This window comes from Symphodus melops (assembly GCF_947650265.1).
Source record: "Symphodus melops genome assembly, chromosome: 9".
In the NCBI taxonomy this organism is placed as follows: domain Eukaryota; kingdom Metazoa; phylum Chordata; class Actinopteri; order Labriformes; family Labridae; genus Symphodus; species Symphodus melops.
The window spans coordinates 9,712,390-9,728,229 of NC_136699.1; the positions used below are offsets into that span (position 1 = coordinate 9,712,390).

General features: G+C 41.6%; 1 protein-coding gene across 1 annotated transcript; it reads left to right on the top strand.

Annotated features, from left to right (window-relative positions):
* Positions 1-609: 609 nt before the first annotated feature.
* cenpi (centromere protein I) lies at positions 610-14,114 on the top strand. Its single transcript, XM_079352156.1, has 20 exons — positions 610-1,035; positions 2,160-2,297; positions 2,899-3,017; positions 3,387-3,494; positions 3,770-3,818; positions 3,944-3,990; positions 4,215-4,304; positions 4,417-4,551; positions 5,273-5,416; positions 7,094-7,214; positions 7,467-7,561; positions 8,134-8,251; positions 8,457-8,521; positions 8,727-8,836; positions 10,185-10,320; positions 10,496-10,620; positions 11,033-11,081; positions 11,616-11,834; positions 13,180-13,221; positions 13,373-14,114. Exons 1-20 carry the CDS (start codon positions 864-866, stop codon positions 13,472-13,474), a joined length of 2,184 nt encoding a protein of 727 aa, XP_079208282.1. The 5' UTR covers positions 610-863; the 3' UTR covers positions 13,475-14,114.
* The last annotated feature ends 1,726 nt before the right edge of the window (positions 14,115-15,840 follow it).

The following is a 15,840-nucleotide window of genomic DNA, read 5'->3' on the forward strand; positions in this document are numbered from 1 at the left end:
AGACAAATGACATCATTTAAGGCAATTTTCATTAAATTAATTGAGAATAAAAGTGTTGTAGGTGCAGCGTCACAGGACTCCTTCCCCTCACACTCAAAAACTCAAATGGAGTTAAATTAAACGAAATCGTAGAAATACTGTATAAATCTCCCAATTTTTTTTTTATCGTTCAACCAACTTCTTTTCAGAGGCAGTGTCCCACCTATTCTGAAATAATAATTGTCTGTGAAAAGCTTTACAGCTTCTTCCCAGTAGAGGGAGACTCAGACCCTGGTATCACATCTTGTTATTCATGTCTGGTGACCTGACTTAGATATAGAAACACGTCTTAAAATAATTTACTTTTTCCCCCTACATACTTTAGTGCAACATTTTATTTTCGAACGATAAAATGGTCACATCTTGTACAAATAATATACGGAGAACAAGGCAGTGCAGCTGGTTGCCTAGGAGATCTGAACTACAAATGACACACTTAAGTGCTGTGTGAGAACCACAGAAATATTTCACCTGTATTTTGACAACTGCTATGTTTATGAATATTTGCTAGTGTGTTCATTTTGGTGAGTAGATGTTCATTCATTCGGCCGTAGCAGCGTCACTGACCAGTGTTTGAATTTATTTTCTCTTGAAGTATCGAGTTGACGGCATCACAAGCGCTGTGGTCCTGGTTACAGTCGACTTTTCGGCGGTTTGAAGGAGGAAGGACTACATTTCCCTTTAAAATCGATCGAGCGGAAGGACTGTACTGCGCCTGCGCAGGACAAACGGTCGCGCGGAGGATTTGAGTTTTGTTTGAATGGCTGAAGCTGAATGCAGACAAGTGGTGGACGGTGTTTTTTAAAAAACATAGCAATGTCGACATGGCAGAAAAGGTAAACTTGTCGGGAAAGCCGGATTCAGAAACGTCGTCTTTGAGTGACCAAACGGTGTCCAGCCGAAGCAGCAACAGGAGTGTGAGAATCGCAGAAAAGGAGAGGAGGAAAATCGAGGCGGAGGACCCATTTGCTCTGGCCCTGAAATACTTCACTGACGGTAGGAAGGACCCGGAAAAAAATACGTCGATTGCAGATTGCTGCATAGCTGTAGTCTGTAAACAATGGTATTGCAGCAGCTAGTTATCCAGGATGTACGTCACATTGAATTTGTGGTTGTATGTAAGCGTTATCGCAAGGAAAGAAAACAATTGGATGACGGAAAAAACAAGGCCAGAAAGAATCATAAAACATTAAAGTAATCTCTATTTACGTTTTAAGATATAAATAGATAATACTCGCAAGGGTTCATTCATAGTTTACTTTACCTAATGTATGGGATACTTTAGAAATAAGTTACTGTTTAAATGAAGTGTGTACTGTCTCACACACACACACACCCTTGTGTTTGTGACGTCACATTACCCGTGTTTCTGTTGTCCAGTTCATGAAACGCAGTCATGACTGTCCCTGACCTGTTGCTAACATTTCATAGATTTCACATGGGTGTGTTACAGTGAACCAAACATGAAGGTCTTGACAGAGTTGTTGCTGACAGATATTCCTGTTTTCCTCTGTATTCAGGAAACTGATGTACATACATACACATTTACAGCTGTCTTCCCTTCATATATTGGTAATTATTCTGAACAGCAGTAAAGGTAGACATTGTTTACTTTTGTAGCAGAGAGATCTTTAAATCCATAATTAAACTAACTATTTTCCTTTCTTAATTGAAACTAGTCCCCAACATTAGCCTGTGGCCATGTTACATATAGTAGTTGTTTGAGGGATTACTATGCAAATCTCCATTAATACATGTCTTTGCTCAATTAAGTATTTATTAATGTTGAAATATGTTGCATGTAAGTTTAAAAGATTACCACAAGATCACTGGTTACATTACACCTCTATCCTTAAATAAGTAATCCCATCAAAACTCCTCAATAGTTTGATTGTTTTACACAAAACTACATTTTAAAAGTTACTAGTTTGCTATCCAATTGTTTAAGCATTTGTCGAAAGCATTTTTTCTGTAAGATGATAAAAAAAAAAGTAGCACCCATATTTATCCAGACATCCACTTCAGAAAAAAGTGCCATATTTTATCACTTGTGTATGGAAATAATGCAGTGTTAACACATTTTTGAAAATATTATCTGATGTCCCGTCTCTCCTGTTCAGTTGAGGCAGGTACTCCTGTGACCGGAAACGATGAGGTGGAGAAACACCTGCTGCTGGTGGAGAAGGCGGCCTACAGTAGAGGACTGTCGCCGGAGGCCATCTCTATCATGCTGGAGTTTGCGATGAGCCTCCGAATGGGTACGATTGTGGCATTAGCTTTGGACTGTCAATGAATGAAAAGACTGTTACGACAAAGTACTAACAGTGTTGTCACAAAGTTCTGCGTTCATTGTGCCTTCGTGCTGAGACATTACATCTACAAAGGCATAATATTGGTGTGTGATTCCACATTGAGTTTCAGTGTTACGGAGGGGCAAGAGGCACGGCATGTAAACACACAGCAGGAGCTTCACATACACACAATCTCAGACACATACACAAAAACTGGCAACATGTGAGTGCCAGTCATGTTTAAGCAGAACAAATAGGTCTGTGTGTCTACGCTATGGACCATTCTCTGCCTTCCTAGTTAAATGTTTTTAATACCCCAAGTTCTTTTAGACTACTGTGAGAAACTTCAATTTTAGTTTAAATCTTGTTGAACCCGGAGGACAAAGCTGTGCTTCTAGTAGTTATGTTTTAGTGCAGTCCTGGAGACAATAATTGCTTGTATAATGTAGATGTCTTGAGACTTAAACGTATTGATTAAAAAAAAGTCAGAGTTTGCATTTCTCCTCTCAGGCCAATACAATAAGCGTATTTCATCAGATTTTTTATTTTGATTATTTTCTCTTTGCAGGGACATCTCTGTGTGTGCGGGTGCTCAAATGTTTGCTTCCTGCCACGGCGGTGCCACAGGAGGCCGTCGTTCGAGCCGTGGTTTGGCTGGGTGTTGGAAAAATACCAATCACAACACAGGTAAGTGCAAATGTTATTTTCTTTGTACTTAGGAACCTTTTTTTGCCATGCTTGCAGATATTTCCTTAAGCTATGTTGTTTGACTGTAAATAATTTCATGGTGCAAATTCTTTTCATCCTGTTCATAAATAAATTACACGTTTTCTGTTGAGAGAAAACACTTCAAGGTGAATTATGTTATTGTAATTAACAAGCAGAAATGATTTGTTGTTTTCAACAGAAAAATCCCTTTCACGCTGCTTTTGAGTACTTCAGGTTTCCGATTCAGTCTCATGTTTGTTTACCTGCTCTCTGTTCTCTATGAGTCATCGCTGAGATGGAGCCGGAGATGATGATTGTGTGTGTTTCCTTGCATGTTCCTTTTCTCAGGTTCTTTTCATAAAGTGGGTGTTGACCGTGTTTGACATGATTGATGCAAAGGACCAACTTCGAGCGGTCTACGGCTTCATCTTCAGCTACGTCACAGACGAGAATCTGGTAAGTGTCACATTAATATAGACACAGTTTCAAGGGTTCACATAGCACTGAACCATTTCTTACTCATGTTACCTACATTCATTTTATATTTGAGAACGATGAAAACACCGCACTTCCAACCTTTTTAAAACAGTCATACCAAACCAGAATCCATAAGCTATGTAGCACAGATGTTTTCCCAGTGTAATAAAATGACTTTATTCCTGTAATGTGACATTTGGTTCACTGATCTGCTGCTAATGTGAAGCTTTATTTCTCTGTGACTTTTGTTTTAGTGTCCTTACATCTGTCATCTATTGTACCTTTTAACCAGAAAGGAATGTGGTAAGTCAAAGATTTTAGCACCCTAAATATGATCCACGTTTGTCTCATATTGTCCTGTATATTTTTTTCCCCTCATCTCTTCTGTTTCCATTTGTTTATTTATTTATTTTTTCCTCACATTTCAGTGCGGGTCTTCAGAGTCAGGAAGCTCCTGGAGCTTCAGTCTAAACTGGTAAACATCCTGAACCCTTAAAGTCATTTATCAGAGCCACTCCATTATGTCTCTCTTCACTATGAACATCATGATTAATTGAGCTGATCTGTATTCTCATAAATTGTTACCCTTTCCATGTCATTGGTTATAGTTATGTTCTCCATTATCAGCAGACTTCACTGATAAAGGGAGATCATGTAATGTGTATTATGCGTGTTGATGTGCTTTTTTTCCCCCCTTAGGGAAGGCAGCCATTCCTCCTGCACCTTCTGTCCCTTTATAAAGTATTTTGCCCAGAACTGGTGACGCTCTCCATTCCATCACGGATGAAGGTTTGTACACGGACCATTCAGTTAATCCTCATTCTACTGTGATACCAGCCTGTGATTACCATCTCCACAACACATATCAGACTGTGTCTTTTCTTTTGGTGGATTTTTCTAGAGTGGGTTTAGAAATCACAACGCCCCGTGGAAATCAGCTCTGATTGGTGTCCAGAAGAGGAATGGGTCCCAGGTGGCCGCCAGCGTCGCTCCATCAGCCGTCATGGTTAAAGATAAGACCAACCCCAGAAAGCGGGTATGGAAGCCTATTTACATTTTCATTTGAAACGCTTACTGTGTCTGCAACCTCTCCCGCCACGCTGCTGCTGCTGCTGCCAATTTATTTTCAGCTTTTTATATTTTCCTCACCCCCAACCTGGAATTAACCTGAAAGCTTAACCTGAAAATTATCTTCAGGGGCCAGACTTATCACTTTGCACTTTTTCAAAAGTCTAATCTTAATGGGTTTCTCTCCTGTGTTTATGACTTAAGTTTAGAAGATTAAAAGTGTTTGTCAAGAGAATTTTCCTAAGTGCCTTATTTTTTTTTAATCTGTGAAAAAAAACAAAAAACAGGATGATTGTTTTTTTTTTAAATTCCTTTTTCCCCCCTCGTGGCTTCAACACGTTTTAAGCAATTTAAAAAAAGACCAAAAAAACAACTTTAAATCTTTTTTTAAAATAACGGATAAAAAAATACAAATGTTTCTTCAGCCACGTCACAGACAAAGACAAGATTGGGCACAGAAGATAAATGATCTTAGCAAATACTGTCATGTGCTTTGACACTTTTTGATCAGAATGTTTTTTCGCCGGCCTCCAAGATCTTATCCAGCTTACTTGGAGTAAATGCAACATATTTAATAAATCAGGTTTATCATCATTTTGTTCCTTCTTCCTTTATCAGATGATACATTTTAATGCTCGTCTTGGATTGCTTTTATTTATCTCCCTGCTTTACGGTGCTCACTCTTTCAGAAATACTGCCACCTGGAGATGCCGGCATTGAACAGTGTGATCAATAAACAGGCGGAGACTGGGACGTCTTCCAGTAGAAAACTGGTCCCTGTGGTGCAACTCAACTCTTTTGGTCAGCTTCTGGAAAATTTGCATCATATAGAGGTAAATCCTTCCGCTGTTTCATCTCTGTACTTCTGAGTCTTGCTTTTTTTCTACAGTATATGCACTCCTTCCTGATCATTTTGAGGAAATATTCACACAGTCCCTCTCAAATCTTGCGGACTTGCTTGTTCACGCATGCTCCTCTCAGCTGCAGGCGACCACTGCATCAGTTTAATTACATGAACCGGTCGCGTGCAAACAGTCTGTAGTGGTACGACGGTCCCTCTTGCGCCCAGTGAATGTTCCTGAATATGTCCTGCTGCGCTCTGACATCAGCTCACCCCGACTTCACGTGGAATATTCACAAGAGGGCGAGCAGGGAAAAAATCTGGTGAAAGCCAGAGTGAGAAAATCAGCTGTTTGTCTTCACTGAAGGAGCTCACCCCAGAACATTACAGGAAGTTTTCAGGAATTTTCTTCACGTGTGAAAGCAACATCCCTAAATCTAGTCGGCTGTTTGTCCCGACACACCTGTAATAGGAACAGATCAAATGTCATCAACCCGTTCAGCTTGAAGATCATTTATCAGTAAGCGGCTAAATGAGTTGCATTCTTTTTTCTTAATGGCATTTGGAACAAGTGTTTAAATTGTGATGTACCCTCACAGCCACTTGGTGGTGCTGTGCCACTTTTACATTTCTTCCAAAGACAGAAAAACCACAGCACACGTGGCCTCAAACTGTGATTGGTTTATTAGATTAGAGCTGTAAACCGGCTTTATGGGCACAGAGCTCATCATTTGTTTGTTTTTAGACAGGTTATTGCTCTTTGATACCGTTAATGTCAGTGCGTTATCCATCATTTATAAGTCACGAAAGCTGCGGGCTGGAGAGGAGATGTGCCTGATTGATGCACTGGAAGACGTTCCATAGCGTCGGGTCATTTAAAGAAGCAGGCCTCTCTCCATCAGTGCCTCTTTTTTGTCCTGCAGAGTTAGTGTCCTGAAAAACACGAATGCAAGTCATTTTAAGCAGCTCGCAGACCTTTTATTGGTCAAGCTACATAAATAAAGACTCCCTCCCCCCAATCACGCGTCCTCATTTTTGTGAAACCTTCCTTTCGCTCTGTGCTTGGAAAGACAGATGAGCCCAGTCAATCATACTCATAAAAACTGTTCAGCACAAAGCATTGATGAAACGATCACTGGCTATTTCCCTCATTTCGCCGCACTCGAGTTGTCAAAGCTGAATCACTGTTTAATGATACAGCCCCTCCATAATTATCGGATAACTGAGCTGTGTCCATTCACATTCTGTCTTCTCCTCGTTCTAATGTATTTATTATAGTGACAGAGTCTCCATATTGGGAGGCAGCTGCTCACACACAATAAGGGGACTGTATTAAGTATCCAGTGGGAAGAGATTCCTGTCCCAGAACTGGTATTATGGGGGATTACTGGATGTTGAAAGAATGAGTCCAGTAGACATTTCTGGCCCACTCCGTCAACAGAAAGACATGAGCATCAGTTTACACTTTGGCAAGTTAACAGATTGATTTTAAAAGAGCTGATGCACCCTTTATTGGAGGTGGTGTGTGCGCTATATTTGACTTTGTGTATCGTTACTTTTCAGTATGTTTGTTTCTTACCCCGTCTCTCTGTTTATCACTTATTTAAGATTCTCACTCGTACCCTCCTGCATGTTTTTTTTTTCTGTTTCTTCATCTTACCTCCACCAGCTGCCTGCTCAGATGGGCTCAATGCTGGGCTCCAGTCTCGCTCTGCAGTACCTGGACTGTGTTCAGGATGAGTCCGCCCTCCTACGCCTCAACTTCTGGCTCGGCTATGCCCTCCACGAAGGTAAGGGAGGAGAGGAGAGACTACCAAACAGCTGTGACATCGTCTCAGAGGAAGACTCATCTGAAGCAAAAACCTGACCCTGACTTGAACCCTGATACATAACCCAGTAGGCACATCAAAAGGGTTTAAAAGAGAGCAGGATGGGCGGGGCTGGGAGGGTGAAGAATATAGCAAAATCTTCTGTTTTCTTTTTATCCCTTTGACTTTCCAAATCTCTTAAATACTCCTATTTTTTTTTCAATTTCTGTTCAGAGTTTTTGTTCTGTAGTGATGGAGGCGCCTCACAGAATTCAGAAGAAGCTCTGCAGTTTTTGAACAAGTTGCTGTCTACACAGCACTTTCTCCAGGTGAGTTTTAAATTTCAGAGCACATCCACACTAACGGCTTCCGGTTTAAAAAATATACAAATAAAGTTATGTTGCATATTTAGCGTCCACAAAACTCTCGCCGTTCTTAAACCCCCCCCCCCCCCCCTAAAAAAAAAAAAACATCTGTGTACAGGTCACACATGGCTCAGGTTTGCAGCTTTCCCAGAAGAAAAGAATGACATGATTTTGATTAACTTTAAAAGCAGCTCCTGTGAATTGTGAACTTGTGCTATGAACATATTTGAATATTGCAAATATGCTGAGTAGATCAGATTCCTGTTTTTGACATCATTTTATTCCCAGTGTTCTGTAATGGTCAGATAAATTGTGTTTTTAGGTGTGCAAGTATGTGCAGAGATGATTTCTAATGTGCTGCTGAAATAGAGTAATTTATTTTAAAATGGTTTCAAATGAGAACATCTCAGGGCCTCTCTCACTCCAAACTGTCATTCAATATTTCCTGTATTCATTAACATGCACCCACATGCTGCTTAGCCGGCACCAAGCAGTGTTTTTTCCAGTGTTTTAATTTTGACATATTTCTGACCCAGGAGGGGTTCTCGAGTGCAGAGGCTTTTCTCTACAAGTTTCTCAACGTTTGGGACGGCTCGCTCTTTCGCCCTGAGATCCTCGGCCTGCTGAGCAACATCCCCGTCATCCCCAGCTCACGTGAGTTTTGTCTGTCTCTGTGTTGTTGTTGCACACAACCAGCTCTCCTCCACACAGCTTTGCTCTACACAAAGACTATGTATCTATGTTTGCAAGCGCCTCCTTATTTCCCCCCCCCCCCAACCTAAGATATACATCATGGCACGTTGAATTGTAAGGCTGAAAAAACAAAAAAAAAGTGTAACCTTCTGTCTCCTCACTGCAGAAATAGGCCGTCTTCTCTTTGAGCCCCTCATGCAGCTCTACTTCACATCCTCGCTGTTTTTCAAGGTGAGCTTTACTCTCTGCGGCACACGGAGAATCAACTTGCTGCCGCTGCTCAACTTTAATTACAAAAAACCTTCTGCTACGAGTTAATAGAGAAGATAAACAGTGTTTGCCTTGTATTATAAAGCAGTCATTAGGGGTCTTGTATTAGCTTAGTGCTTAAATTAGTGTACTTAGTCATTTCCCCTTTTGTTGTGTGTGTGCGCAGTGTGGACTTATGGAGTGTCTGAACAATATGCTGTTAAAGTGGCTGACCTGGCACTCTGTGTACGCTCTGGAGGATGACCTGGACATTAGCCTCAACAGCCACACCTCCATGTAAGTCTCGCATCTACTGGCTGCTCCTTGTTTATGCCCTGAGCATAAACCGGCAATAGAGCTGAAACACCAGGGTCATTGCTCTTTTAGCTTTTACTTTCAGTTGGAGAAATGCCTCTTCAAGCCTAATCACTTCTTCCAGATTTAATGGCAGTGTTGAGCGGTTGGCCCGGGCTTCATCCCCTGTGGTGGGTTCGGGTAATGAATAACATACTCACCTTATTTATCTGATCTGGTGACAAATCCGAGGCTTAACCCATATATTCATTTAAATAATTGTCTCGTTTTGAGGCAAGCACAGCGTTTTAGACTTGTCCTGTTTTATTCCCATTTTTTTTGTCCTCATTACCGTCGATAGAGAAACTCTGTGTTTGCCATCTGTTTTACACAAGCAACTCATCACAGCAGAATTGCGCTTCGATATATTTACTCATGTGGGTTATTCCATTAATTCATCAAATCCTTTAAACTGAAATGTGTTTGCAGACAGAAACAGCTCTGTTATCGATTTAAACGGCTCCTGAGCTTCAGCATTAGAGGGTGGAGTTAGTGTTGATTATGGTTTAATACCTGGCTTTCATCACTATCGAGTCCTTGTATGTGTTGTATAAATGAGCCAATAAGAGGAGAGAACCAATTCTACTTGCTGCTCATTTTTAAACTCTCCTCTGATATTTAGCTACAGTTTAACTCTGGGAGAAGTTATCGATTGTGTTCCCTTAACAAACATGTTTGTGTTTGTGCTTTGGATTAGAACGTAGCGTCTCATGCCACATTTTGACAACGTTAATCCACCGTCAAGGACGGAACAGCTCAAGTTTGACTCCGCATCAATCCTGGTGTTCTGTCTAATCGGCTCTTTTCACACACACACACACACACACACACACACTCCTAAACGTTCCCAGAGGAATTTCAGGAAGACCGACCTCCTGATTGGTCTGATCACACACGCACCTCACAGTGGGAGATTGTCTCTGTTGGACAGGAAGGGAGTCTCCTGAGGCAAAACATGACGTCAAAACAGACGAAGAATGTGGAGTCAAGAATGCCACGTGTAGTTAGACAGAACGCAGAATCAACAAGAGAGCGGAGAAGAACAATAGCAGAGGACGGGAAATAAAATTCAGCATTCATCACGTGTGCTGAGATTGTAACTGCTGCACATATTCAGTCTATGGTTATGCACTAGAGGGACCCCCCCCGATAAAATCTGAGTGCAAAATGTGTCTGTTTGCATTCACAAATGCGGCTGAACCTGAACACTCCGGGAGTTTTGTAAAGGTGTGAACGAGGCTCACGACCCCCCCCCCCCCCCCCCCCCCCCCCGCTCTTCTCTCCATCGCAGAAACATGACCCTGTCGGGATTCAAGGATTCAGTGATGGAGCTGGTCCTCTTCGTGGGTCAGCTGGCCTCAGTGGGTCTTCAGCTCGAAGGCTGCCACTCTCTCCTCCTCAGCTTCATTCTGGACTTCTACGAGACGGTAATGAAAAGTTTTGTTGGGGGGAAGAAAGAAAAAAAGGTCACCTTTTACTCAGTCGGCTGTCATGGCGACATTAATTGGAAATGATTAATCGAGAATAAAAACATAAAGGTGAATGAAATGAAAATCGACCCGTCACTCTTCACTCTGTTTTCCACTTCTCTCCCTCCCCCAGGTTTGCGACACGTTTCTGAAGTATGGCCTCCCCCTTGTGCTCATGCCTCCGCCTGGCGTTTTTTACCCCGCCTTGTTTGCCACGGACGCCGTTAACGTGGACAGACTGGCCTACATCATGCACAGGTGGGAACTCTTAACCTGCATATCACCGTGCAAACACTATTAACCTCCATAATGTCGAGTGTCTGTATATACATATTTGATGACTGAACAGCCCTGCAATCACATGACTCCCTTTTCTCTTTATGTATCATTTATAATAATAGTATGCTACAAGGCAAAACTACCGACTGCCTCTGCTCTGTTTTCTGGAGGATTCAAGCGTTGTTTATAACTTCCGCATTTAATAACACAAATCCTCACAGTGACAGCTAATTGTGTACACCCCAGGGTGCTGGAATAACTTGGCCTAAACTGAGTGTAAAAATGCCACGGAAAGGGAAATAAAACGTGATTGCTTTTATATTTCACTGAAAGCGAGATCTTTTTGCAGTAGTTCATGTTCACGTTTGTCTTTTGTGTTTTTTAAATTCAGGTACAAGGTGAACCTGACATCAGCCAAGAGTCAAGAAAGAGTCACAGAGGTACAAAAAAACCCATAAAACTTTCTAGGAATAGAGAAGAATCCAAATGAATCCTGCTGTAACGGGTGTTTCAATAACACTGTCAGAATACATGATGAGATCTGATACTTCTCACGGTTAACTGGAGTTGTGGATTTGAATGTGTTTCTTGGTTTGTGCTTTCGTTCCAAGTGACCTTCTGTTTATTTGGATTTACTTTAGTTTTTGTTTTTTGTTTTTTTTCATACATTTTACATCTCTCACTCCAGGTGTTTAAGAATTCACGAGCGCCAGCTACAAATGACCTTTCATACCCTCTCAGATGAGGACCTGAAAGGTTGTTGATTTTCATACATCTCTCACTGAGAGCAGCGAATTTACCAGCCAATACCGATCCAGCAGAAATGTCAGTGTTACTTTGGACTAAGAAAAATTGGCAGCTGACATTCAAATTAATCAACACAACAAACATCAGACTGGAGACGAGAGAGATGAGAGATGAATGTTGGCTTCATACCTACACTTAATATTTCTTCTGTTTTTTTTGCTTTACAGCAGGCCTTTCATATCAGCCGTCAGACGTTCCAGGAGTTCAACAACTACGGAGTGGTGATGGCCAACTGTCTGTGGAACTCCAAACTGTTTCACCCAGGTTTGGGCATACAGCTGGGAGAGGAGCTGCTGCTGAAGAGCAATGTGCCGCAGTACTGGGCCAGCTTCGACCTCATCCACCACCCCGCCTTCATGGGCTACGCCGTCGACTTTCACCAGAGGGTGAGTGTGGGGCCGTGAGCCATGTTCTGATTTGTGAGCTTACGCAGAAACAAGGTGCTGCAGGGATGATGCATCAGACCTTGAAGGCAGCATTGGCCTGTGCCTCCTGATGAAGAAAAAAAAGAAGAGAAAAAAAGTAAAAGGTTAAGGTCACTGTGATCTTTTCAGTGGCTACAGCTCAGAAATCCATACGCTTGTTATCAAACAATTTCACCAAAGTCTAAAAGATGAAATATCTTCTAAAAAGGTCATAGTGCCACTTAACTATAATGTGTATCTTCCTGAAAAAACCCCAACCCACATCTTAAGCAGATATTCTTATGTTTGAGAATGTGATACCTCTGGGCTTTCTGGAGGGATTGTGGCACAAACGTCAAGTTGGACTTGACAATGAAGTCATTCTGGTCGTTAAAAGTCAGATCTGTATCTTCACTTTTTATCTCAACGTAGCCTTGAGGGGATGTTATTATGTGTGTGCATATAGAGTAGCTCTTTGACACAGTCTATTAGAGAATAGTCCTCCTAAGCAAAAGCTTTCTGATGCTGTTTCATGACCAGTCGACTGTTGGCCTCACGCTTTGCACAGGAACAGAGAGAGAGACCTTCACTGGCACTCTGACCCGCTGCTTATCTTCACAAATAAACCACCGCTTTAAGACTGAACCCAACAGACAGAAGTGAGGAGCTAACATAAGGCTTTACCAACTGATGGCACGTCTTATACATCATCCCCACAGAGCTCACATCGAGTCTTTAAACGCCATCATGACGTCTAATGATTCTGCTATTCGTGATAATAAGTTTTTATGTGTGAAGCTTCCAAATTAAAAGAGAGTTACTGTTTTTATTTCCTCGTACAAAACCCAACAACAGAATCACCCTCGTGCTTAGCTGACACCAGAGTCTCGCATCTGACAAAAAAAACCCCATTCCATTGACTCTGAGAGGAGGAGTTGGAAGATCAACTAAAGCTTTTAGGACTCATTCCTGCAGTTTGGTGTTTCGGTCGAACAAACTGAAAGCACAACCTGCTCCACAGCTCCTGATTATTCCAATCTGTTTCAAGTTAGTGATTTATCAGCACACAGCCAGTCTTTCAGAGTTGAGTTAATAGACTTGTAGACAAGACTGGAAGACAAATCTAGTATTAATGTGTCTTTCATAGATGATACATGAATACAGGGGGACTTTAAAGTATTAATGGGTGCTGCATGAGACGTGGGTTTCATCATGTTTAATAATACACGCAACTCTTCTTGGTTCGGCTCAACCGCAACATCCGGCGGTGATCTGGAGATTGAACACAGTGGGCTGACGATGAATATTAATGTTGTCTCTTTATCAGTGTTGGCCAGGGAGAAAGGACATGGACCTCAATTCCATAAAGGTATGACCGGTCTCTTTTTCATTCCTGCATTTATAATCCACCTCACATGTAGTTTGATGCGCATCAAGTCCGACTTGAGAAGTTCAGAGATCCTGCTTTGATCATTCAAACCTTGAGGTGTCTCAGATCTGTTTTCTCGGTGTGTTTTCAGCTCTCCAAGCCGTGGAGCTGGTACCTGGAGTATTTGTTCACCCAGGGCTACGACGGCCTCAAACTGTTTTTTCAGGGCAACATCAGCCGGCAGCAGACGTGACGGGCAGGGCGACAGTGTGTCCTCAAGGCAGAGGTAGTGGCTAAACTCAGTAGAGGAGAGAGAGAAAAAAAAACACCACTTGCGAACATTTTTAAAAAAAAAGACTTGTACATATTTCATGGCCTTCTCTCGTCAGAGCGAGCAGCATGCAAGCGATCTGAGTATTTCTTTTTTTTTTTTGATGTACAAAGATTTACATGTTATCTTTTCTCTCTTGTACTCTTGTCTTTTTCTGAATAATAGACTCCGATGCCCTGGCTAACATTTGTCAAAAGCATCGTCAGTAGTCAGCTTAAGTTAACTAAACAAACTTTTTACAAGAACCATTGTATGTTAATTGCTCCAAAAAACAAAACAAAAAGGGATCATACTGATCCACACCAACCTATTGTGTCAGTGATGAATATCTACCAAGAAAGAAGAATCCAAATAACAGTCACTTAAGTATAAATTATTCATTTTTAGTGGGTTTTTTTAGCAATTAAATCAGTCATTCCATGTTTATTGTCAACACTCAAACTTAAAGTGTATCTTTTCCTGTACAGCTTTGTATCTATATGTTTGCACTTTGTTGGAAATAAACAAGTGTGAGAGTTTTTTTTTCTTTAGCAAATAAAGTCTATGTCTTGTGTCTAAATAAGGCTAAACTTCTCTATGTTACAGTCTACAGGACAGGTAGGTGGATAGACATTTGCATCTCTGGGGTTCTTGTAGCAGGCATTGAAAGTTACAATCTAGGACAAGAGGAGAAAACACACTGAGGGTACAAAGATCAACAACTGTGAGCAAGAAGACGCAGAGCGTAAAGAAAATCAAATAAACTGGCGAGTGAGCAGAGTAACTTAATGATATTAGCCATCTAACTATTAATTACGTTCACTATGATATAAGGTAGACAACGGTTTTTTTATATGTGAAATCATTATGATTACTTATGATATGTAAAGTCAAGGTCAGATTGTCCAGCATGTTTTTGAAGATGTTGAGAGATTATTGTTTATTGTACATTATTGTTAATCGTTTGGGGCATGCAGGACACAAGGGAAGTGTCTAACTCTGTTGCTCTCTGAATCTGTTTTTGCCCCGCAATCACATTACATCAGTACATTTATTCATATTCTTAGAAATTGCAATTATTCATTCTGACATGTTGAGCACAGCATTTTGCTTCAAAGAAGGCTCTTAGGCCCCTGGCTCCTCTGCGCTGCATACAATATTCTACACATTGATTTTATAATATTAATGTTAAACATCCTTCATATATTTGTCAGTTGGCTATGAAACGAAAGAGGACATTTTTGCTCATTTGGACTTTTAGGTTATTTCCTTTTGATCTGTTGCTTCGGCTCAACATTAATCCTCTAAACCTAGAGAGAGAGGCTCTCTCTGTAGATGAAGATGGATCCCTCCAACTGAGGCTGAGGACAACCGGTGTGGTAGTGCAGCATCAGTCGTTGCTCTCATGGCCATCCATACAATATGAAAACGTTTAATTTAGCTCCTCTTGTGATCTTTGTGCATGTCACATGACTACATGTTAAACGCTTTTGGGGACGTGTTCATTTAAAGGCAGTGATTGCTTTGATTAGTTTTATCTTTTTTTTTTATGGAGCTCCCCAAAATCCTCCAATAAGAGCTAAATTCTCCTTATTAAAACCAGCTGGGATGCTCCAAATGTGTTCAACCATGCACAATGTCAAGTTGGGACAGTGCGTTTTACTGTACACTAGAAGGTCACTGTCAGGTAATTAAGTTGTGGTCTAGTTTGCTAAAGTCCTATCACTATAACAACCGCACATGTAGCATATTAGTCACAAATGGCTATCTTTATTAGTAGGTACTTGTAATTTGTGTAAATTTTGGCTCAACAACTTTGGCGTGCTGCAGGCTTTAGTCCACGGCCGGAAAAGGTGGAGAGTTGCTCAAAGGATGTACGCTCACAACCTTGAAGCCAAATGTCCTGCTGTCACATTTGTTCGGACGCGTTCCCGTTCAGCTGCACGCCTTCAGACTCTCCCTCCTCCTGTACCATCTCTCCTTGCGCACCGCGGAACTTCTCCGTTTTGTTTTTGTCCCTTTTTAATTCAAACTCAAAGCGGATAAAATCACATGCACAAGAGGTTTCTCAAACAGCAGGCGAGGCTCCCTCGGCGTGTGGCGTGGCTCTGGTGTGAGTGAGTGAGTGGGAACCACCTCACAGAAATCGTCACAGACCCACCGACCCTTGCGCCGGTACAGCGCTGCGCCGTTCCGTCGTTCAAATCTTCTTCTGCGCTGCTGCTGCTGCTCTTTTCCTCCTCACTTTTCTTCAGCTCATGTCTCGACTACATCCACCGGAGTAGCCTATACCAGCCTCTTCAGCACAA